Source organism: Bufo gargarizans, chromosome 5, assembly GCF_014858855.1.
Source record: "Bufo gargarizans isolate SCDJY-AF-19 chromosome 5, ASM1485885v1, whole genome shotgun sequence".
Taxonomy (NCBI): domain Eukaryota; kingdom Metazoa; phylum Chordata; class Amphibia; order Anura; family Bufonidae; genus Bufo; species Bufo gargarizans.
Window position 1 is genome coordinate 204,759,829 of NC_058084.1, and position 25,495 is coordinate 204,785,323.

Consider the following 25,495-nt stretch of genomic DNA (forward strand, 5'->3'; position numbering starts at 1 on the left):
TCGCATTAATGAGAAATAGAACAGGTGTTCCTAATAATTCTTTAGGTGAGTGTGTGTGTGTGTGTCTATATATATATATAGACAGTACAGACCAAAAGTTTGGACACACCTTCTCATTCAAAGAGTTTTCTTTATTTTCATGACTATGAAAATTGTAGATTCACACTGAAGGCATCAAAACTATGAATTAACACATGGGGAATTATATACATAACAAAAAAGTGTGAAACAAAGTAGCCACCTTTTGCTTTGATTACTGCTTTGCACACTCTTGGCATTCTCTTGATGAGCTTCAAGAGGTAGTCACCTGAAATGGTCTTCCAACAGTCTTGAAGGAGTTCCCAGAGATGCTTAGCACTTGTTGGCCCTTTTGCCTTCACTCTGCGGTCCAGCTCACCCCAAACCATCTCGATTGGGTTCAGGTCCGGTGACTCTGGAGGCCAGGTCATCTGGCGCAGCACCCCATCACTCTCCTTCATGGTCAAATGGCCCTTACACAGCCTGGAGGTGTGTTTGGGGTCATTGTCCTGTTGAAAAATAAATGATGGTCCAACTAAACGCAAACCGGATGGAATAGCATACCGCTGCAAGATGCTGTGGTAGCCATGCTGGTTCAGTATGCCTTCAATTTTGAAAAAATCCCCAACAGTGTCACCAGCAAAGCACCCCCACACCATCACACCTCCTCCTCCATGCTTCACGGTGGGAAACAGGCATGTAGAGTCCATCCGTTCACCTTTTCTGCGTCACACAAAGACACGGTGGTTGGAACCAAAGATCTCAAATTTGGACTCATCAGACCAAAGCACAGATTTCCACTGGTCTAATGTCCATTCCTTGTTTTCTTTAGCCCAAACAAGTCTCTTCTGCTTGCTGCCTGTCCTTAGCAGTGGTTTCCTAGCAGATATTCTACCATGAAGGCCTGATTCACACAGTCTCCTCTTAACAGTTGTTCTAGAGATGTGTCTGCTGCTAGAACTCTGTGTGGCATTGACCTGGTCTCTAATCTGAGCTGCTGTTAACCTGCGATTTCTGAGGCTGGTGACTCGGATGAACTTATCCTCCGCAGCAGAGGTGACTCTTGGTCTTCCTTTCCTGGGGCGGTCCGCATGTGAGCCAGTTTCTTTGTAGCGCTTGATGGTTTTTGTGACTGCACTTGGGGACACTTTCAAAGTTTTCCCAATTTTTCGGACTGACTGACCTTCATTTCTTAAAGTAATGATGGCCACTCGTTTTTCTTTACTTAGCTGCTTTTTTCTTGCCATAATACAAATTCTAACAGTCTATTCAGTTGGACTATCAGCTGTGTATCCACCTGACTTCTCCACAACGCAACTGATGGTCTTAACCCCATTTATAAGGCAAGAAATCCCACTTATTAAACCTGACAGGGCACACCTGTGAAGTGAAAACCATTTCAGGTGACTACCTCTTGAAGCTCATCAAGAGAATGCCAAGAGTGTGCAAAGCAGTAATCAAAGCAAAAGGTGGCTACTTTGAAGAACCTAGAATATGACATATTTTCAGTTGTTTCACACTTTTTTGTTATGTATATAATTCCACGTGTTAATTCATAGTTTTGATGCCTTCAGTGTGAATCTACAATTTTCATAGTCATGAAAATAAAGAAAACTCTTTGAATGAGAAGGTGTGTCCAAACTTTTGGTCTGTACTGTATGTTCAAGTTTTTCTCCATCAATCTTCACTTAGTGCCCCATAGTGATAAAATGAGAAGAATTTTGGAAATGTTTGCAAATGTATTAAAAAGGAAAAACAAAAAATTTTCATGGGTGTGCGGGCGTGACGTCATAAAAATTCCACGGTAACTAAGAAACGACTATATCACCATTTAACTGTTTCTTAATGCCACGGTATATCACATATACTGGTATTTTGCCCGACACTAACTTGGACCTGTTGCTGAGACACTTGAGATTTAGCAATTTAGGGGGCCTCCTATTTTTCTTAAACTTCTTCGAAATGTTTCTACACCTTGGCTGGAGTCCACCTGTGGCAAATTCATTTGATTGGAAAAACACACCCCTGTCTATATAAGGTTTCACAGCTGACAATGCATATCGGAGCAAAAACCAAGCAAGAGGAGGAATAAACTGCCTGTAGAGCTCAATGATGTGGTTGTGAGGAGGCACAGATCTGGTGAAGGATGCAAAAATGTTCTGCTGCACAGGAAGTTACCAAGAGTACAGCTTGGCCCTAAAACAGTTCCAGGCTACAGAGCCAGCTGTTCTGCAGACATCCAAACATCACTAGTTATTAAAGGGGCTGTCCTGTCAGTAAACTAAGTAACAAATACAAAATGACTTAAAACGTAAAAATAACAAAAGTATTACTTCACCAATCTCCTGCCACTCCCGTTCCAACACTTTTCGCTGGCCCCACTTTCGCTGGCTGAGACATGTAACCATTTCTGAGTCTAGAGGGATCAGGAAGTAGAGACTTTCGGGGGACCCAGAAAGCATCGGAAGGGGAGTGGTGAGCTATTACATTTTAAAATGTTTTAAGTTTTTTTTTTTTTGTGTATGTTACTGGCTAGACAATTCCTTTGCAACGACACACAGTGGGGATTTAAAGTTTGTTCACTTCAATGAGAAAATTACATGAATTTTATAATATAGATTTAATATATTAGATAAATGTTACAAAGGCTAAGTTTTCATAGACTATTTGTGGAAGGCTTTTATATTTTTTGGACTAGTGTATGTAGTCTGTAGGAGACTGTGGGGGTGATTGGCAGAGTGGGCATCTCTAACCATTTCCTGGGCGTCAAGACTAGACCAGAAAGCAGAGACAACCAAGAACCTGATGAGATGTCTGTATATGCCATTCCTTCCTATTCAGTGGGTTTCTGACTGCTGGGTGACCCACTGCTCCTCAGAATAACGCTAGTTAATCACTGCTTTTTCTTGCATGCAGAAGAGAACGGTTTCCTTTATGAGATAAAAAGCTTTGTAGAAATTCCTTGTACTGAGGGTAGCCAAGGGCCCATTGTGCTGGAGAGCTTCCAAAGGGACATCTATTCCTTCGTGTTAGGGATTGCTTAGTCCCAGAGGTCAGACCTTCACCAATCAGAATGTTATGGCACATCCTAGCTATAGGCCACAATATTTTTAGATGAGGATGCCCCTTTAATGAATGAAGAGGCTGAAAGTTGTATAAATTATACAAACCTTTTTGTACTTGATAGAAGTACAGTAGCTCCTGAATTTTAAAAATACGAGCATTAATACATTCGCTTCAGAACAAAACTACATCTCAGTTTATGAGGTGTGAATGGGAAAATAAACTTTTTTCCTAGATCCTATGCTTTTAATGAGACTTGTTCCACACATTTTCATGTACTACTAATTATAAACATTGGTCCTTGCAGGAAATGATCGGATGTAGAGAATACTTGTAGAAAATAACTCTTTCATTGTTTAACGTCAGCAAAATATCTTGTGATACACAAGTAATATGCATTATTTCTATAATAGTAGACTAACACTTAAACGGAGTATGTCGCTAGAGACTTCCCTATCAAACCAAGAGAACAGTTTAGATAGCTGTAGGTCACCTGAATAGCACAAATTATTCCCCTTCTCAATCCGAGATTCTGTTCCTGAGCATTTTTCACAGTATGTAAATGAGCTGTTTTTGTTGCTCTCATCACACCTGCTTTGATTGACAGGTCAGAAATCAGCTGTGCTGCGCCAATACCCAGCGACAGCGCATGCATGTGCACACAGGGCCAATTTTTTTCTCCCTCATTTAATTCATAATAAAAGACGACATCTTTATCATATTGAGAATAGTGGTTTTCTATACATATTACTAGTATCTTTACAGTCATATATTTTGCCAGTGAATAAACCAGCAATATGTATTAACTTTCTAAGCATAGAAAATCTCTCTATATAGTAAGGCTATAGGGTCAGACCTCCACCAATCAGCTATTGATTACCTATCCTGAGAAAAGGTAATCAGTATCAAACATCCAGAAAACCCCTTTAATGAAGAGATCTCTGGTGATAGACCCATTTAAAATCTGCATATCACCAAGCTATCTGCAGTTAACAGAATCTCTTCTTATGTCTGCCATGAGGTGACATATTATTTCATACCGTATTATTATTTATTTAATGTATCTACTTTGTTGCCACGTTAATCCAGTGGGGATTTCAGGTTTTAGGGTTACCAATGTTTAACTTTCCTGTGGATGAGACTGGAGTGAATAATGTTGCATTGTACGAAAAACCGTTCAGAGATCTCATGGTTATGCATGTCTGAGGTTAGAGCTGATAACATGGCTTTGCAACCACAGCTCTACTGGACATTCTTTTTCTATTAAACACAACTCAGCTTGGAAGTAAGTAGCCGTTCTTCCCTGCCTGTACTTTTGTGAAGGGAAGATTCAAAATATAGTAAATCCATTCTTCTTATTCATTACAAGTAGTCTTTGATGTGCTGTTCAGCAAATGTGGTACACATACATTTTAGGTAGACAGTCTGGTTTCAGTGAAAAAAGGAAATATTCATACTCCCCAATTGTTAGGGAAATTTTTAATTTGCTACAGACCAGAGTTGTTTAACTTTAGAACTCTCCGCTCATGAGTCCAAACCCAAATATACAAGTAAAAATGCCTCAGAGGGGAATTAAAAACTCATGTGGTTTTTTGGTTTGGATACATTTCTTGGCTGCTGGAATCATGTTAAACAAACTGTTCTTTACTTTGCAAAAGAGGAACTCATATGGAGCAATGTGCCTAAACATTAGATATTTGAAAGGCTTCCGTTTCAGCATATTATCTGTGAACTATGAGGTATTAGCTTCTCTTTAATACAGGTCAATTACTCATTGTTCCCTGGTCTCCGTCCAAATTTTCCCATCAACATGTCCAACTCCAACCTCAGCTGAAGGACAGACATTTATGTCTTTCAAAGAAAGTCCTGTTGTTAGGCTACTGTTTACGTCAGTCTTGTTTTTTTATGCTGGTTTGTTACAATGCTTACTGTTGTACCAACCTAAAATGTTTGCTAATATTCATTTTGAAATTATACAATATAAGCAAGTAGGTGATATGAGATATAAAACATGTGACAGCATAACTACTGTGATAGTCCCAAGGACTTAGAGACCATTGGCAACAATGGCTTCATTGTATTGTAGAGTCCATTGTTGGTAGTTGTAACTAGCAGAGCAGGCAAAACTCAGTGTAACACATAGAAATTACTGTAGGTGGGTAATAGAAAATTAAAGGAGTTTTCGCAGGATTGAACATTTAAATACATAAACAGATTTATACATTTCCCCTAAATGTTTAAAGGGCTTTTTCAAGGTTGGAAGAAAATTGACCAAATGGAGGAAATTAACAAATATCAAAAGAACCATTACTCACCTGATAAAAATCAAACTCCACTTTGGTGCCCCATTGATTGGCTGCTAACAAAGACCAACAGGGAGGATCAGGAGGAGCATGCTGGAAATGAGGGGGGGGGGGGGTCGTATTATTTTAGGTACTCTTTAACTTGGAAAAGATGAAAACATGTCTAGTTTTCAGAGTATTTCTGAAGACTTTGTTTTGATGTACTGATGCAGTTATTCCTTATGGTTACTTGAATTTGCAGTCAGGCAGGTCTGTGATAGACCATGTATCACTTGTTTGTGGGAGGTACAGAAGGAGGAAAGGGAATATTCATCCAGGATTTGGAAGGGTGCATATCTACAGAGCTGGTTTCCCCATTTATGATTGTATTGGTCAGATAGTGCTCCAGTTTGCTTTAATGGGTTGTAACACAAACTGACACTATCCTCCGGAGAATGTACATTCAATCTTATAAGTGCCATTCTTTGTTTTGTCATTTTCTTCTGTATATATTACTTAGGTGCCCCAGCCCCTAGACTGACTTAGACTTGTAAGTAAATGTGTGTGTGTTCAATAAAAACATGGTAACCTTTAATTCTTTGTGTGTTATTAGGTTAAGCAGACTGTGGTTGTCTATTGTTGTGACTTAGATGAAGATCAGATCACATTTTATGACCAATTTGTGCAGAAATCCATATCATTCCAAAGGGTTCACAGAAAGAAAGAGTGCACATTAAAATTCAAAGTTTTATCTAATAGGTCATTTCTGGTCATATTTAATATACAATTTAGAGAATATACTTTCATCAATACCAGGGAATGTCACAGATTCTTGGATGAAATAATAGTCTTTGGAGCTTGATATTTTACAAAATAAACTCTGTCAAAGTAGTATAGTGATCAAAAATGAATTGCTTTCCGGATTGCAGTTCATGACTGGAAGTGGAAGGCTTCTTCTTTATTGGCATGATAACAGTACATGGTCACTGTTATGCTTAAGGCATACTTCTTAAAAGACTTGGCAGCAATGTCAGCTGAGATTTCATGTTCTTTCTGATAGTAAAGCTTGTAAAATTGCACTTATTTAGGGGCTTTATGTATAGCCATGTGGAAATAATTTGAAATCAGTTTTGCTAATTTGCTTGAAATGTAGTTTTTTTTGCCAATTTTTGAATATCTTCTGAGCCCTATGTAGAATAGATTGCACCAGCGCATAAATCTATAATCCTCACATTGTTTGAAAATCATATCATTTAGGCCTCATGCGCACGACCGCTGTTCCATCATTTTTCACAGTTTAGCGGAGGTCCCATTCATTTCCATGGAGCTGTGAAAAAAAACTGATAGTCCTCCGTTTTTTCTCCGCATCCGTGATTCCAGTCCGTCAAAAAAATATAACCTGTCCTATTCTTATCAGTGGAAAATGGAGGACGGACCAATTCAAGTCAATGGGTCCGTCAACAAAAAACCTTGGTGCAATAAAATTACACTTTTCATTAACCTTCCTTTTTTTCCCCCTGTCAAACAAAAAAGAAGGAAGACACAAGGAAACACAAAACACTGTCGTGTGCATGAGGCCTAAGGGTGTTCTCCCTTTTCTCTAATCTACTACAACCTCTATAAATACATTTCAATATGTCAATTAAGGTACAGTACAGTACTGAGATGGGGTTATGCCAATGTTGGGCGTCAGGGGGAAGTACTGCATTGGAATATACAAAATTTCTCAGAAAGCAATGTATTAAATTACACTCGTGTTTTGGAAAAGCAATCTAATGATTGCACATTCAGGCCCCATAGGGTGGCAAAATTATAATTAAATAAGTTAAATATAAAAATTTAAATCAACCTCTTTCCCCGTAATTAAAATAAAAGTAAATGAAAAATGAAAACATCATAGGCATCATTGTACCCCAAAACGCCTGAACTATTAAAATATAAACATACTTATCCCCGTGCCGGGAATGCCGTAAGTGAAAAAAAAAATATCTAAATGCCCGATTTGCCATTTTTTCAACGCTTCAGGTCAGTTTTACATTATGAAAACAAGATCCATAAAACTGTGGTGGAATTTACATTGTATGCAATATTAAATAATGCCATTAGAAAGTACAACTTGCCCCCAAGACATATCAAACTACAAGTCCCAGCTTACAATATGACGTCACCGCTGGAGATCCATGTATAAGCTATTAGAAATTGCAACCTATCCCGCAAAAAAACAAGCCCTCATACATTTATGTGAATGGAAAATTAAAATGTTACTGCTTTGGGGAGGCTGGGAGTAAAAAATGGAAACACAATAATGGCCTGGTTCTTAGAGGGTAAATATTAATCTAGCAGCAGGCTTTATTTTGTACTTCCATGTCCTGGAGGACATCTCCCATACATGAGCAAATTTGGAGGTGATACTAATTATTTCAAGACCAGATGTTTTTTAATTATTTTTTTGGGATCCAGTTTTCAGTACTGAATTCTTTTGCTTTCTCGCTAATCTCAGAAGATTCACAGTCTGCATATTTATAACTACTACACAGCAAATCCCACAAATGGAGCCAGCTGGAATTCTTTCTTAATATATTTTTATATTATTTCATCACAGACATTAAAAACTGCTTAACTTTTTGGTTGTGCAGCTCTATAAAACATAGCTTTGCAATGATGGTACCCAATATTAAATGGGAATGTGCCTTGACATCTAATATAGTCAATTCAGTACACAGTATATAGCCAGTGGGCATTTTTGAATTGACCCTTTTGTCTTTGCAATCTAAAAATGGCATAAACCCTGTTAGTTTTGCATAGTTAGAAATTAGCGGTGTGTGTTTGTGTTTGTTTGGTATATTACAGTTGTTTTGGTGTTCTGTTATATTTCTGCAGTCATATGCGTTCTCATTTAACCCCCTCTTGCCTTTGGCTGTAACTGTACATCCAAATCGCAAGTAATTTACTGCATTTGGACATACAGTCACGTCCAAACTGCTTACCAGGGCTGTGACACTATAAAGTATTCTGTCCCTGGAGTCCACTCTCCCGGAGAGCAGAGACACCAGGGATGCAGGCAAGGGACCAATCAGAGTGGTCCCTTGCAGGCGATCGTTCTAATTGGTTAGTCTCTGCAGATTAACGAATCGGAGCGCTGCATTGAGAAAATGCCGGTTTCAGGCTGTGATCACGCTGGAGATCACAGCCTGAAATCAGAGAAGACCCCCACTGTGCCCCCAGTAATTGTATTGCCCTATAATACCCCCATTGCCTCCTTATGCCCCCAGCAGCAGACGTCAGTGTGATAGCAGCGGCTCAGGAACGGAGCCGCCGTCATCAGCAGAGAGTGTCAGCTGTAACGTATAGCCGACACTCTGTTTCTATGGCCGAAATTGGTGCTGGCACCGATCTCGACCGTTTAACTCCATGAATCCTGCGATCAGTAGCAGCCCGCGGCATCCATGGGGTTAAGCGGGAGGGAGATCTCTCTGTCTTCCATTGGGCCGCCGCTGCTGCGATGGCAGCATCCCGATGGTTGCCATGGCAACTGTACGTTTTACAAGGGCGTTTGCGCTGCCATGTATCTAAGGCTGATCAGACTCTGATCAGGCTTAGTGTAAGTGTAAAACAGAGCATTGCAATAGATGACAATTGCAATGCACTGTTTAGACATCTGGCCCACTGGATCTTCAAGATCCAAATGGGTCTTGATAAATAAGATGAAAAAGTGTAAAAAAAAAAAAAAAAAAGTTAAAAGTAAAAAAAAAAAATATAAAATAAATATTGTCTACACATAATTGGTATAGCCGCATCTGTAACAACCTGATCCATAAAAGTATCATGTTACTAAGCCCGTGCAGTGAACTCTGTAGAAAATTATGTAGAAAACGATGACAAAATTGCTGTTTTTGTCACCTCACCTCGACAAAAAAATAAATGATCTAAAAGTCATATGTGCCCCAAAATGATACCAAAAAACTGCATCCCGTCCCACAAAAAAAAACAAGCCCCCACACGGCTACATTGGTGAAAAGGTAAAAAAGTTATGGACTTTAGTATATGACGATGCAAAATATAATTTATTTTGAACACAAAAGTGATTTTATGCTGATAAAGCAGTAAAACATAAAAAAGAATATATATAATTGGTATTGCCATAACCATATCAACCCACAGAATAAAATTATCATATCAATTTTACCGCAAGAGGAACTCCATAAAAAACACTGACACAATTGCAATTTTTACCCAATTCACCTCCACAAAAAGTGATCAAAAAGACTTATGTACCCCAAAATGATACCATTAAAAACTACAGCCCGTCCCACAAAAAACAAGCCCCCACACAACTACATTGGTGAAAAAATCCTGATGCCGCTCCTACCCTTCTGAATGCTGCCGTGCCCCCAATCAGCAGTTTACAACCACATAAATGATGTTGCCTTATTCAGGAAAAAATGCATAACAAATAGTGGGGTGCATTTTCTAAAGCAGCATTATATTGGAAATAAAAGTTAATTTTTCATCTTCACAGCCATGTGTTTCTAAATTCGATGAAATGCTTGTTTGGTCAAAGTATTCACTTCACCCCTAGATTTTTTCCTTGAGATGTGTAGTTTCCAAAATGGGGTAACTTTTGGGAGTTTTCTTTCTAGGGGTACCTCAGGGTCTCTTCAAATGTAACATAGCACCTGAAAACCATTCCAGTATAATCTGACGTCCGTTAACATTACGGCACCCTTTTCCTGTCATGTGCCAATACAACAAGTTACGACCACATATGGGGGGTTTCTGTAAACTGCAGAATCAGGGTAATAAATATTGAGGTCTTTTTGGCTGTTATCCCTTGCTGTGTTACAGGAAACATTGATTAAAATGGAAAATCTGCCCCCCAAAAATTGAAATTTTAAATTTCCTCTCCATTTTGCTTTAAATCTTGTGGAAAAACTAAAGGGTTAACAAAGTTTGTAAAATCAGGTTTGAATAACTTGAGGGGTGTAGTTTATAACATGGGGTCATTTAGCTGTGGTTTCTACTATGTGAGCCCCACAAAGCGACTCCATAACGGAACAGGTCTTTAAAAAAGTAGGTTTTGGCAATTTCCTTCTAAACTTCTAATCCTTCTAAATTCCCCAAAAATTTAAATAACATTTGCAAAATGATGCAAACATAAAGTATACATATGGGGAATGTTTTTTTTATGCATAAAGGTAAAACGTAGAAACAATCTCAGAATGGCTTGGATAAGTAAAAGCATTCCAAAGTTATCAACACATAAACTGACACATGTCAGATTAGAAAAATGGGGCTCCGGCATTTGGTCCAAACTGGGTGTCGCTTGAACGGGTTAACTGACGTTATTTAGTGTGTTACTATTGCCTATGTCATATGTGTTCCCATTTAATTGACTTTTTTCAGGTTACTATTACCTAGTTCCTAGTTCCACCCAGGGCCTTTATTTGCCTAAAAAATATAATACATTTTAAAATATTGCTTTTATTTTTAACTGCCTTCCCAGCAAAATAACATGCATCGATGTCATACGCAGGATGTAGTTCCCACCGATGTCGTACATGTATGTCATCATCGTATGTGCTCCTGTAATCTCCACTGCGGGGGTGGAGTAGGCTATGATTGACAAGCACACTCGCAGCAATGGCTGGGATCATAGGCTATTCTGATCTGAGCCATTAACCCTTGATGAACCATGATTAGAATTGGGTATAATAAAAGCCCCCAGGGATGTCCAGTATCTTTAAAGGCATATACTGTACATTTTACTTGCATCCGCAGTAATGCAAAATAAATATATGACAGTACACTCAAAATAATATAGGATCAGTTTTTGTTCAGTGGTAACATGATTCCAGTTGATAAGGAATATATATATATACCTGCTTCTCCTAGAGGCTTTTTCAAGCTGTGTCTACAATTAATTGCATTCTCTCAACTTTAGATTATCAGAAATGTCTTAAACCAGTCAGACCTTCAGCGGCTAAAACATAAAGTATGATATAACATCACACATCACATACGTATATCTTTAATCATCTCCCATTTATTCTGATTTTCATGGCAAACATCCATTAGGGATAAGTGAAAGGCGCAGCTAACACTTTCCCAGTGCTTGCTTTCCACTAGCATTGCTTATCTGGTGCTTGGCACAACTCTTTACCAATATAACAGCTTTCTGTTCAAAGCATCTGCAAAAGATTACTTTTTAATTCATTGGCATATTCCTTTCTGTATAATTTGCAGCAGATGTTATGTCAGTCAGATAAGATACATACATATATATATATAATTTGTTTTTAGCGTTTCACAGATGAGACATAGAGACATTTGTTTCAGTTCGCATCTGAGTGTACCTTTGCCAGTGAGCTTTATGAAAATTATAGGTTGCCAGTAAGCGAATAACATGTGTAACAGATTTCTCAGCTGGAAGTCTCTGTTTTTACCTCTAAAAGTGTTTATATAAAAGGGTATTTCATTTTGTAACGTTATGGCATATCGCTAGAATATACCATCATTTAATGACTGGTAGTAGTCCAACCTCTAGGACTGCACGATCCTACCGATGAAGGGACCATGGTGCCGGTATACCACATCCCCTTCATTGCTTTTTTCTGCACCCTGGGCACATACCTTAAATAACTGCATTTCCCGGCCCAGTTGGCTACAAATGCCACTATCCAGAGGGGATGGATGATATAGATAGACACACACTATAGGGTACATTTATTAAGACTGGCGTTTAAGACGCCGGTCTTAATAAAGCCCTTTCTTCTGGAATTTACCTTTTAAGTTTCCTGGAATATATAGAAGATCTACTTGTATATCTGTGTGTCATTGCAACTATGATGGGTTGACAATCTGCTTTCAGTCTCTAGAAAAATAAGTGTGATAAGTAAATTGGTATTGTACAGTCGTCTTGTACTGTACGGCACATTGTACATTATACAGATGTTCATATCTGGTTTCAGAAATGTACAGTAGTACAGCAGTGACTCTTCTCCTTTAAAAAATTATCTTGTTTTTTGTTATTTTATGATTTATTATATTTTGAAGTTTGATTATTATAATTTTTTTTTTTTTTTTTTTACGGTATTGGTTTAATATGTAAATAAAAGACCATAACTTATCTAATAAACACCTAAAATACCATTTGCTATATTGTATAAAGCATTACCCAATTTTACTATCACCAAACAATCTGCACATATTGGTCTCTGGAATTCCATCTGGGTGTTAGAAGAATGAGAAACGTTGTAACAAAAAAGTGTTTACTCTGGCATCTCTTGCTGCACTGTCATCCTGGCGCCATTCTATTACCTGCAAAACATGGACATATTACGCCGTAGACAGTTCTCTCCCTAACAAAGCAGAGCATTCAGACACGGCCAGGTATAGATCAGATGAACCTATTCTTACTGGGATCAAAGCCGTTAGTTAGAGGCTACCATGTGAATACACGTTACAAGGACCATTGTGGCACAGTGATATGTTATCTTGACGAATGCTTTGGAATGTAAAAACCCACACGTTGGTTCTTTTGTGTGACCATTGGCAAAAAGCAAAAAGGCAAGCTGCTCGTCTTAAGGCAATTTTTAAATTGAGCTGGTCATATATTAAGCCATACCAGCTCTATTTCAGTGAACATTGGTAGAGAATTCTACAGCCCCAAGTGTCTTTACTTTCTGCATTTCTTTTTTCTTAGAAGGGATACCCTGACAATAAACATTGTCATCTGTTGGTGAATCTAGCAGCGGGTTTTCCGTTCCCTTGTAGCATCACCACTGGGAAAGCTAAGCATTACAACAATTTGCTGTGCATAAAATGCACTATGCTTTGGGTCCTCTAGAGCCTAATGGTTCCTTTACCTTGGAAGATACAACAGGCAATTGTCGGGAAAGTAGCGTTCCTTCCCAGGAATCGCCTGCTTGTCAGTGGAGGAGACCACTGTATTTATATGCAACTATCTCCTCCACAGTATGCGGAGGAGTGATCTCTAATGCCATCGCTCCTCCCTATACTGACTCATTGCTGCCAGCAAACAACATTAAGGATCTATTACCTGATGAGCGAGCGTTTACCTCATTCATCTGGTAATCGGTGACACTTTTACACCGCCAGAAAATTGCTAGTGTTCCTATGAACACTTGTTAGCAATTATCTTACGGATTCTTGGCCCGTGTAAAGGGCACTTAAGGCATTTGTGATCAGGCTATTGTTTTTGCTGGGCCAGCAGATAACATACTGCATGTCAATGTTAAGATCCGGTAACATGACTGACCATTCAGTAAACGTTGTAATGAAACCAGTTGTTACCAAAACTACAGAACTGGACTTCACCTTTAGCAGTCGCCATCCCCAGGTACTAATAGTATTTCACAGTACTCAAGTACCTCCAGAACTTACAGGGCCAAATTGTGTAACAATTGTGAAGAACAAATCAACACTGATAGGTAACAAATATGCAGAACTAGAAACTCTCAGATAGATGACAGGAATTGAATGATGAAGGCAAATGTATCATGATGATAAAGATTTTCAGGTAATGAAACAGATGGATGACCATGATGATGGTCAGGTAATGAAGCAGACAGATGTAGATTTCAACCAAAGATGAGCAAACAGACAAGAGCTGACCCTGAATTTTTCCACCACTGACCCTCAATATCCCTAAATATCCCCTAAATGGATGATAATGAAGATTGTTAGGTAATGAGGCAGGCAGGTGATGTTGATGATTATCAGGTAATCAACCAGACAGATGATGTTAAAGGGGTTGTCTCACTTCAGCAAGTGGCAGTTTGAAAGTTTATGCAAGCCACTTACTAATGTATTGTTATTATTCATATTGCTTCCTTTGCTGGTTATATTCATTTTTCCTTCACATTATACACTGCTCGTTTCCATGGTTACGATCTTCCTGCAATCCATCAGTGGTGGCCATGGTAGTACTCTATAGGAAAAAATTCCAGCCTATCTGACGGCCGGGGCAGTGGGAGCATACATAGGTTGGTACTTTTTCATACTACACAAGCACGGCCACCACTGATGGATTGCAGCGTGGTCATAACCATGGAAACAAGCAGTGTATAATAAAATGGAAAAATTAATCCAGCCAACAAAGGAAGCAATATGGACAATCACAACACATTAGTAAGTGTATTGTATTAACATTCTCTACATAATAAATACGATTTGCTGAAGCGACAAAACCCCTTTATGCCCTTCCCGACATATTACGTAATAGTATGTCATGGCGGCAAGTAACTTGCCGCATTTTAACGTACTATTACGTCATGTTGATCAGGCGCGCATTAGACTAGTGTGCGCCTGATCATTGCAGAGGCCCGGCAGTCCATGATAGCCAAGCCCCTGATGAATCTGTATCTGCCTGCAACGATGCAAAAGCCGATGCCGGCAGATGAACCCCTTCTATGCCGCGGTCAGAGCTGACCACGACATAGAAGGTGCATGTGGTGGGTAAGGGAGCTGATGTGGCGGGGACTCGATGGGTGACAAGGCTGCCCGATGCGATGCACAGGCTGTCCAGTGCCTTCGGGACCTGCCCTCTACGGTGGCCGAGGAGATTCAGCCCCAGGCTGGGTCTTCTAGGCAACCTGTTAGTGTATTACTCAGTGTAATACACTAACAGGCAATGCATTAAAATACAGATGTATTGTAATGCATTGCAGAGGGGATCAGGCCCTCAAAAGTTGAAGTCCCAGAGTGGGACAGAAAAAAAGTTTTAAAAAAAAAAGCAAAAAAATGCCCCTTTCCCCTGATTTTATAATAAAACATTATAGATAGTTTCTATCTTGGAGTACCGCAATGAAAATCGAGCGGGATCGGTCATGTCATACTAATTTAATCAGTTTCTATGAGGAGGTAAGTTCTAGACTTGACAGCGGCGAATCAATGGATGTTGTATATCTGGACTTCTCCAAAGCATTTGACACTGTACCGCATGAAAGGTTAGTATATAAAATGAGAATGCTTGGACTGGGAGAAAACGTCTGTATGTGGGTAAGTAACTGGCTCAGTGATAGAAAACAGAGGGTGGTTATTAACGGTACACACTCAGATTGGGTCACTGTCACTAGTGGGGTACCTCAGGGGTCAGTATTGTGCCCTATTCTCTTCAATTTATTTATTAATGTTCTTGTAGAAGGCTTGCATGATAAAATATACATTTTTGCAGATGACACTAAACTGTGTAAAGTAATTAACATGAAAGAGGACAGTATACTGCTAAAGGGGGATCTGGATAGATTGGAGGCTTGGGCAAATAAGTGGCAGATGAGGTTTAACACTGACAAATGTAAGGTTATGCACATGGGAAGAAATAATGAAAGTCACCCATACATACTAAATGGTAAAACACTGGGTAACACTAACATGGAAAAGGACCTAGGAATTTCAGTGAACTTTAGCAAATTAAGCTGTAGAAAACAGTGTCAGGCAGCTGCTACCAAGGCCAATAAGATAATGGGTTGCATCAAAAGGGCATCGATGCCCGTGATGAGCACATAGTCCTGCCACTTTACAAATCACTAGTCAGTCCACACATGGAGTATTGTGTACAGTTCTGGGCTCCTGTGAACAAGGCTGACATAGCAGAGCTGGAGAGGGTTCAGAGTAGGGCAACTATAGTATTAACTGGAATGGGGGGACTACAGTACCCTGAAAGATGATCAAAATTAGGGTTATTCACTTAAAAAAAAAGACGACTGAAAGGACATCTAATAACTATGTATAAATACAGATCAGTACAGAGATCTCTCCCATCATCTATTTATCCCCAGGACTGTGACAAAGGGGACATCTTCTGCATTTGGAGGAAAAAAGGTTTGTTCACAAACATAGAAGAGGATTCTTTACGGTAAGAGCAGTGAGACTATGAAACTCTCTGCCTGAGTTATCGCCGTGTCCGTAATGACCGGCTATATAAATATATCACATGATCCACCCCGTCCGATAGACACCATAAAACATAAAAACTGTGTAAAAAAAAAAAGCCATCACCTTACATGACTAAAATCACAAAAACCAAGCAATCAAAAAGGCGTATGCCTCCAAAAGTAGCACCAATCTAACCGTCACCTTATCCCGCAACCAATGAGCCCCTACATAGGACCATCGCCCCAAAAATAAAAAATAATATGGCTCTAACTATGGAGACATTAAAACATGTTTTTTTTTTGTGATTCTAATATGCTTTTATTGTGTTAAATGTAAAAAACAAAAAAACAAACAGTATACATATTAGGTATCGCTGCGTCCATAACAACCTGCTCTATAAAAATACCACCGACCTAACCCCTCAGGTGAATACCATTAAAAAAAGCAATTTTTGGTCACCTTACATCACAAAAAGTGTAATAGCAAGAGATCAAAAAGTTCTATGCACCCCAAAATTGTACCAATCAAACCGTCATCTCATCCCTAGATAAGAGAATCGCCTAAAAGAAAAAAATATATATGCCTCTCAGTCTATGGTGACACTAAAACATGATTTTTTATTTTTTTTTTAAATATTAGTGTAGAAAACTTAAATAAATAAAAAAAAGTATGCATATTAGGTATCACCGCGTCTATAACAGCCTTCTCTATAAAAATATCACATGATTTAAACCCTCAGGTGGACACCATAAAAAAATTAAAATAAAAACAGTGTCAAAAAGACATTTTGTCATCTTACATCACAAAAAGTGTAATAGCAAGCGATCAAAAAGTCATATGCACCCCAATATTATACCAATCAAACCGTCATCTCATACAAAAAAAATATAAATGAGCTCCCACATAAGACAGTCGCCCAAAATATAAAAATAAACTATGGCTTTCAGAATATGGAGACACTAAAAAAATCTTTTTATATAAAACATATTTTGTATTGTCATGTCCTTCACAACCTGCTCTATCAAAATAGCTCATGATCTAACCTGTCAGATGAACTTTGTAAATAAAAAAAAGCATAAAAACAGTGCCAAAACAGCAATTTCTTTGTTACCTTGCCTCACAAAAAGTGTAATATACAGCAACCAAAAATCATCTGTACCCTAAAATAGTACCAATAGAACTGCCACCTTATCCCGTAGTTTCCAAAATCTGGTCACTTTTTTGTAGTTTTTACTGTAGGGGTGCATCAGGGGGTTTTCAAATGTGACATGGCAAGTTAAAATTATCCCAGTGAAATCTGCTCTTCAAAAACCATATGGCGTTCCTTTTGCGCCCTGCCGTGTGCCCGTACAGCAGTTTACAACCACATATGGGGCGTTTCTGTAATCTACAGAACCAGGGCAATAAATATTTAGTTTAGTTTAGTTTGGCTGTTAATCCTGGCGTTGTTAGTGGAAAAAAATGATTAAAATGGAAAATCTGCCAAAAAAAGTGAAATTCTTAAATTTCATATGCATTTTCAATTATTTCTTGTGGAACACCTAAAGGGTTAACAAAGTTTGTAAAATCAGTTTTGAATACCTTGAGGGTATAGTTTCTAAAATGGGGTCACTTTTTTGAAGTTTCTACTCTAGGGGTGCATCAGGTTGGCTACAAATGGGACATGGTGTAAAAAAAAAAAACTGTCCATCAAAATCTGCTTTCCCCCCCAAAAATTATTAAAATGGAAAATCTGCCAAAAAAAGTGAAATTCTGAAATTTCATATCCATTTCATATCCAGGGATTAATTTGTACTGTAAAAAAACATTTCCCGAACTCTGGTTTGGTTCCAAGGTACCACAGGTAGCAATGTAAACCTGTCTTGTCCTGAACTTTGGCACCTGTGCGTTCTCCTCACGGATTGGCGCATGTACAACACAGGCCAGAAACTTTGCTGGGCAGAAGTAATCTGTACTGCATATGCAGAGCGAGGTCATCGGCATGTAAATGTGTCCGCTATGTGTTTTCCATATCTGAGAGTTTACGGGGCCTCCTTGTAGCATTGTAGTGTCCCCTAGACGCAGCTGATCAGCTGTTTGAGAAGGCATCGGCACTCGCAGTAGCGCATCGTGGCTGTTTGGTGTCGCAGCTCAGCCACATTCACTTCAATAGGGCTGAGCTGAGCCTAGGCCAGTGATGTCGAACCTTTTAGAGGCAGAGTGCCCAAACTGCAACCCAAAACCCACTTATTTATCGTAAAGTGCCAACACTGCAATTTAACCGGAATACTATAGTTCAATATAGTATATATATGCCATGTACTTTATCATTTAGCTATTAAAGCCTGCCTACATTCAGTGCCCTGCCTGTGCTGTTCATAGTGCACCCTGCGCTGATGAATAACAGGAAAAGTCTAAGATATATTGGTACACCATAGACTTTTTTCACAGTGCGGGTGCCCACAGAGAGGGCTCTGAGTGCCGCCTCTGGCACCCGTGCCATAGGTTCGCCATCACTGGCCTAGGCCATGTGACTAATGAACGTGACATCACATGGCTTAGGCAAAGCTGCGAAAAGGCAGTGGCAGTACTGCGAGCGCCAGTACCTACTCAGATACCAGAGGATAGGTCATCAGTTAAAAAAAAATCTAGTAAAAAATGCACTTGCTGAATCATGAGATAATTTGAACAATCAGTATTTTTTGTTATAGGTTATAGGTATAGCGGATGCTGCTGAAGAACTGCAGAACAGTCTCTTTCGAGCATTCATAAAGCTGAAGGCTGCAACCCATCTGATAATCGTACTGATTGGACTTGTGGCAGAAACTTAGTAAAGATCAAGTCAGCATTTTGGAATCCACCTTTTTACCTTTGCAACAGGATGGTCAAGAATTGGTAAGATGATTATATTTTTGTAATATGTATTATCTAATTTCTCTACAGTATGCATGAGGAGTTTTTGGTGCGTAAATATTATTGTAGTATCTGACGATATTGTTTTGTGTATTAAACGTAGTGTAATTGTTGTATTGGTTCTTCTACAGACTGGAATGAATTGTTGGTCCCGGAGAGAAAGATTTGTCCACCTTTTGGGTTAGTCTTTCTGTGCTAAAATAAACCTAGCTGTATTGCAGGCGTCTTGGTCCTTTGTGCTGTGGCAAGTTGAAACAATTCATTCTACTCTGCATGCATACAAAATAGAGATGAGGAAATTCATTCTAAATTAATCAAATTCTTTTAGAATTTCCCAATTTTCTAGCAAATTAGAAAATGTCATTTGATTTTGCATATCACTCAAAATGGTGTCTCATTTTACAAGTCAGAAGACAGCACAGCGGGGCAGTAAAGATGAAGGAGGATTGCACGACCATAGGCGTGCACATGGGGTGTGCCGGGTGTGCCTGGCACACTTTAATCAAGCCTCAAAATTGAGGTTCTGTCACCTGTGTGCTGCTGCACTGCAGTCTGCCGTGTCGTTTGTCCTGATCCGATCCTTCGCTATGTGAGCCGAAGCGCCGCATAGAGAAGGATGGACTTGCTGCTCCTCCAGACCTCCCCTGTAACGTACACAGAGGCGGAGTCACGGCAACGCTAGGGTGAGGCCTGGCCGTATCACAGCACATTGCCAGAGCAGAGCCCAGCGTTTTTTCCCAAAACAGGTTCTGGGCGGCAGCCAGGTAGAGTAAGTAAGTTTAAAAATGATTTCTGCTCTCTTCATGAGGCTGCAGCATTTTATTTAATTAAATTAATTAAATTAATTAAAAAAAAGGTTGTTTTTTTTTTACAGTTTTTAAATGTTTGCTTATATTGATAATTATATGAGTGCGGGTCTGTATGTATGTATACAGAGTGTATTTGTGTGTATATATATATATATATATATGTGTGTGTGTGTATATAATATATATATATATATATATACATACATACATACATACACATGCGCACGCGGCATGTGTGTTTGTGCTTTAGGGTGCACACCCTAATGCAATAGGCTACGCACGCCTATGTGCACGACCCCAGCTGTAGCCATGGCTAGTAATCTTGCAATTTTGCCTTGCTATTAGCCTCAGCCAATCCGGAGTGAAGATATTGACATGTATCATAAGCAGATCCCATGCAGGGAAGCCATGTGTATTCGAAGCTTGTACGTCGATGTGACCAGACATCTGTCAGAGAGACAGCAAAGAAAAATTTATCTTTAGACATACAATACAGTTTAGGTTCAAACAGGGACATTGTTTGGTAAGATAGGAAGAATAATAGGGTTAGTCAGATTCAGTGTATTGTGTTTTTCACTGGGCTATGGCTATTTTCATCAACTGAGACTCTGATTGCACTGCACATCAATATTTAAAGCTATAGTACTCATTTTTTCATAAAGTGTAGGAGTCAGCTAGCAGCCAAAATAACATTAAAAAATTTCATAAATACAATGGCTGCCTTTTTTTTTTTTTTTTACATAATTACACATAAAAAAAAAAAAAAAAATTTAAATAAGTGTAGCAAACCTGACCTGACAAGTGTCCAGAACTGGCGCAGGTTGCCACCAGTGTATTGTCTTGTCCGACCACCAATGTACTGTTATTAAGGGTGTTTAGCGCAGCAGGTGGTATCGTCACACTGAAGTGGATAAACTTGTCCTCTTTAAAATCAGATATGGATCTGTGATAATTTCCAGGACGTCCCTCCATGACAGCACCCACTGGAGGATGTCCTATTGGTCTTTGTAGGGACACGAAGCAAGAGAGATTAAAAGGCCCCTCCCCATCCCCACTCTCCAGTGTTCTTCCTGACCCTACGGGGATAGGAGAAGAGAGGAGTCTCTGCTAAGGGATAAAGAAATAAGATATGTTCGGAAAAAGCTGAGGCTGCGTCGGGGGGTTTATGCCTCTCCTCTCAACTTCCTGTAGCCTAAGCTAGCACCCCTCTGGATACCTGGGGTCTGGGACCATTCATGGACACCTTCTGCAAGCCCCAGCTGGACATGTAAGTGTCACGGCTGAGGATGGGGGAAACCCTCAGCCGTGCGATGTCAGAAGATGTCCGGACGCTACTCGGCCAGGACGACAGAATTAGGGAGCAGGTCACCTCCTATTGCATCCCTATCACTGACCCTCTCTCCTAGCCGTATGAGCCGACCCTGATGGTAGGAGGGCTCATACTCTAGAACCTGTAGTCCCTACAAGCCCCCAGGGTGGCCCTGAACTAGGAGCAGGGTAAGACAACCTATTCCTCCTAGACACGGAGGAACAGGAGTCTCACTGGCCAAGCAGCAAGGAGAAGGGGGACATGAACAGACCTATAGCTATGACAGGTGAACCAAGCAGTTCCACACTAACCTGCCACAGCCTTGCTGACTGGAACCCGTGCTCAGATATGCTGTCCACACAAGCATTAAGAAGACAGCACACACATAAGAACACACAGGAACCAGGACATCCATAGCTGCAATAAAAACCAAAAGCATAAGACATGAACTTAACATCAGGGATTCGGTTTTATGACCGCAAGGGTGGCCCTTACTGGAAGGATGGTAACAGGATACCAGGAGAACGACTCCAGCAACATGCCTGGAGTACCCCTCAAGCTTCTGCCATCCAGCAGGAAGCTAAATAGCCCAAGCGGCCACACCCATACACACACTAGGAAAGGAGTTTAACCCTTCCATCACCAAACCAGGTAAGTGTCACTTAAAAGGGAAGTGTACAGACATCAAACTCCCTTTCACCAAACATAAAAAGTGAACACTAAAACCACACGCTGCCAGAGGCAACCGCAGGCCATGACAGCGAGCGCCTAGCAACCGCTCAGGCCGCTCCACTGCCAACCTTATGTTGCCAGCGGCAACCACACGTGAGGCAAGATACCGAGCCCACACCTGTGGAAGACAACATAAGACAAACCGCTGACAACAGCATGCGAACCAAGGAGTCACGACCCCAACCATGGTCGTGACAGTAAGCCTCAAGTAAATCGCCGTGGTACCGGGGACACCGATGCCGCTTCTCCTGTTTTGGGAGCTCTGGCCTTGGCTGTGGCTCCTGTGCTCCTCTAGGCACACAGTGTTGGACCACGTGACCGGAAGTGTGCGTTCGCCTGCGCCGGAAGATGGTGGCGCACATCGAATGCTGGAGGTCTCGGTAATCTGAGGCCTCGCATGGGGGTTGATTCTTCCTTGGAATGAGTAGCCCAGGAAGAGGAGGCGGAGCTGCACGGCGGCGGGGGAGACGGACCAAAATGGTGTAAGTCCATTTAAGTGATGATGGCTGAGTGTTCGGTTGTGCATCATGGAGATCCAGATGTCTGGAAAGCAGGAGGCTGGTACAGACTCCCCCATCCAGGGTCATGTAAGTTACACTCTCTGCCCTGTTGTCACGGATGGTGTTGCAGAAAACCAGTAACAAATAAAGATCCGACTGACTTGATCCGAAACTAAGGAACAAATGGGTGAGCCTTATTAAAGCTCTATAGCTCTCCCTGACTGCTCAGCCCATGCAAAGATCTCTGTGATAGAAAGTTGCATGTCCACGTACCTAGACTGAGTGACACCTGAAAACCCTATAATAGTGAGGTAAACTGGAATAGCCAAATAAATGCTAGGTAAGTGATAAAAAGAAAAATAACTCACTTCACAGGGGGGTGGCCAGCTGGATAAACTCAAGACACCAGCAGGGACCAACAACCCCCCAGCCAGGACTGCCTGCAGAGTCTTAATTGCTGATAGTTGCCCAGTGTGGAAAGAAAGGCTTCACTTCAGTAGTATTAATGAAGACTTTGGCTTCTTTAATATAGACAAACAGCTCACAAACAGCTCAATGCATTTCAGGGTATGCAAACCCCTTTATCAGGAGCATCCTGGTCTTTTAGATTTTTTTCTGGAACACTTTGGGATTTGGCGCTTCTCATGGGGGTCAAACTTTTTGACTAGTCTAGCTTGGTCCACTTTCCAGTGAACCATATTAGACCTTCCTAGTCACTACTTCTTATCTCATTTACACGCTGATCTCTTTCAGCGTGAGTGCCCCCTTAGCTGCCTTCCCTGCTACACTTGATTTTCTCGTTCTTATTCCAATTTTTTTCTCTATCCTCCATCTGCTGGCACCTCTAGTTATATCCTATCTCTTGGAGTCCTCCACTAGATTGGATTAACCCTAGTTTTTTTCTTCTCTTTATACCTATATCCTACCTATTTAGACCAGTCCTGGATTCTATTCTGGAGAGAGCGGCAGATAAGAAAAAAGGCTTTGCCCTTTTAGACAGTTCCAAAACACAACGGCTAAAGGGAAGGGAAGTGTCAAGGATGTAATAGGGGAGAACACCAAAAGACAACAAGACGGAAGGGGAAAGACACTAGGCCTCACTGCTAGGGAAGGAAAGGGGTCCCCACCTATAAAACCCTGCTCCTGGCCCTAACTCCTATCCGTATGGGCACCTCTTGATGTTAGAGATGCCCATACATAGGAACCTAGAAAACCCTGGTGACCCTCAGATTGCCCTAAAGGTAATGACAGGGTAGAGACAATCCGTTTCTTCCCTGGTAAAGGAATCAGCGTCTCGCTGAGGCCTAATAAACAACCGGGAAGGGGGGATACAAACCACAACAAGCGGAACACTTAAGTTCTGAGGATGATGGATGAACAGCACTTCAACACGAACCACACTCCAGCTCTTCTAAAACCAAATATGAAGCTGTCAGATCATTAATGTGAAGATAATCTTTCAGACCTTCTAAGACAGTACCCCCCCCCCCCCCTTCTACGGGTGACCTACGGGCACCCAGGACCAACCTTATCAGGATGAGCTCTGTGGAATGCTCTCACCAGACGACTAGCATTAACATCGGTCACTGGAACCCACCTTCTCTCCTCTGGTCTGTACCCTCTCCAATGTATGAGATACTGGAGGGATCTCCAGAGAACTCGGGAGTCCACAATCCTGCTGATCTGAAATTCTAAATTGCCGTCCACCATGACAGGAGCGGGAGTTAATGAGGACGGCTTAAGAGGTTTGACACATTTCTTTAACAACGATTTATGAAATACGTTATGGATTTTCAATGCCTGAGGAAGTTCAAGACGGAAGGCTACAGGTTTTATATGGACCAATAAATCTTGGGCCCAACTTCCAAGAAGGTACCTTAAGTTTAATGTTTCTTGTAGACAACCACACAGAATCACCCACTCTCAGGTCCGGACCACTCATACGTCTCCTGTCAGCAGCACGCTTATACCTGTTGCCCATCTTTTTCAGGTTATTTTGGATTTTCCACCAAATAGAAGACAAACAAGAGGAAAATCGTTCCTCCTCAGGAATGCCGGACTTTTGAGCACCAGACAATGTACCAAACTGTGGATGGAACCCACATGCCCCAAAAAACGGCGGCTTATCAGTGGATTCCTGTCTACGGTTATATGTAGCAAACTCCACTAACGACAAAAATGAAGACCACTCTTCCTGATTCTCTGAAACAAAACATCTCAAGTAAGTCTTGACTGAGGATGAAAAGCCGAAGAGACAATTGTACACCCGGACGAGTACAGAACGCTTTCCAGAGTCTGCAAACAAACTGAGTCCCTCTATCGGACACCACATCAGAGGGAATGCCATGTAGTTTCACGATGTTGTCGATAAACACCTGTGCAAGAGTTTTAGCATTAGGTAGACTAGGTAATGCAATAAAGTGTGCCATTTTACTAAAACTATCAACTACCACCAGAATCATGTTTTTTCCCGAAGAATTCGGTAAATCCGTGATAAAATCTATGGACAAATGGGTCCAAGGTCTGGACGGGATGGGTAATGGAAGCAGAGATGCGGAAGGCAGAGTATGTGTCGCCTTAGCACGTGTACAGGTACCACAGGCTGACACGTAGTTCACAACACACTAACGCAACCGCGGCCACCAGAATCTGCGAGAGATGAGATCGACAGTCGATCTGCTCCTAGGGTGCCCAGCAAGCACCGTACAGTGATGTTTGTCGAACACCTTGTGACACAATTCGGAGGAAACAAACAATTTCCCAGAAGGACAAGAGTCCGGAGCATCCTCCTGTGCCTCCAACACCTTGGCCTCGAGATCAGGATAAAGAGCGGATATGACTACTCCTTCAGATAAAATCGGACTAGGGTCATTAGACTCACCCCCCCCCCAGGAAAGCTACGCTACAATGCATCCGTTTTGACGTTCTTAACCCCAGGGCGGTAAGTGACGATGAAGTTAAATCTGGTGAAAAAACAATGACCATCTGGCCTAC

The 25,495-nt window shown here is 40.7% G+C and overlaps 1 protein-coding gene across 1 annotated transcript in view; it reads left to right on the forward strand.

Annotated features, from left to right (window-relative positions):
- The window catches only part of BBS9 (Bardet-Biedl syndrome 9), a 394,796-nt gene that overhangs the window by 271,932 nt on the left and 97,369 nt on the right, over window positions 1-25,495 (forward strand). The window contains 2 exon segments of the mRNA XM_044293961.1: window positions 18,950-19,051; window positions 19,053-19,133. Of these exon segments, the coding sequence (XP_044149896.1) occupies window positions 18,950-19,051; window positions 19,053-19,133 (183 nt within the window).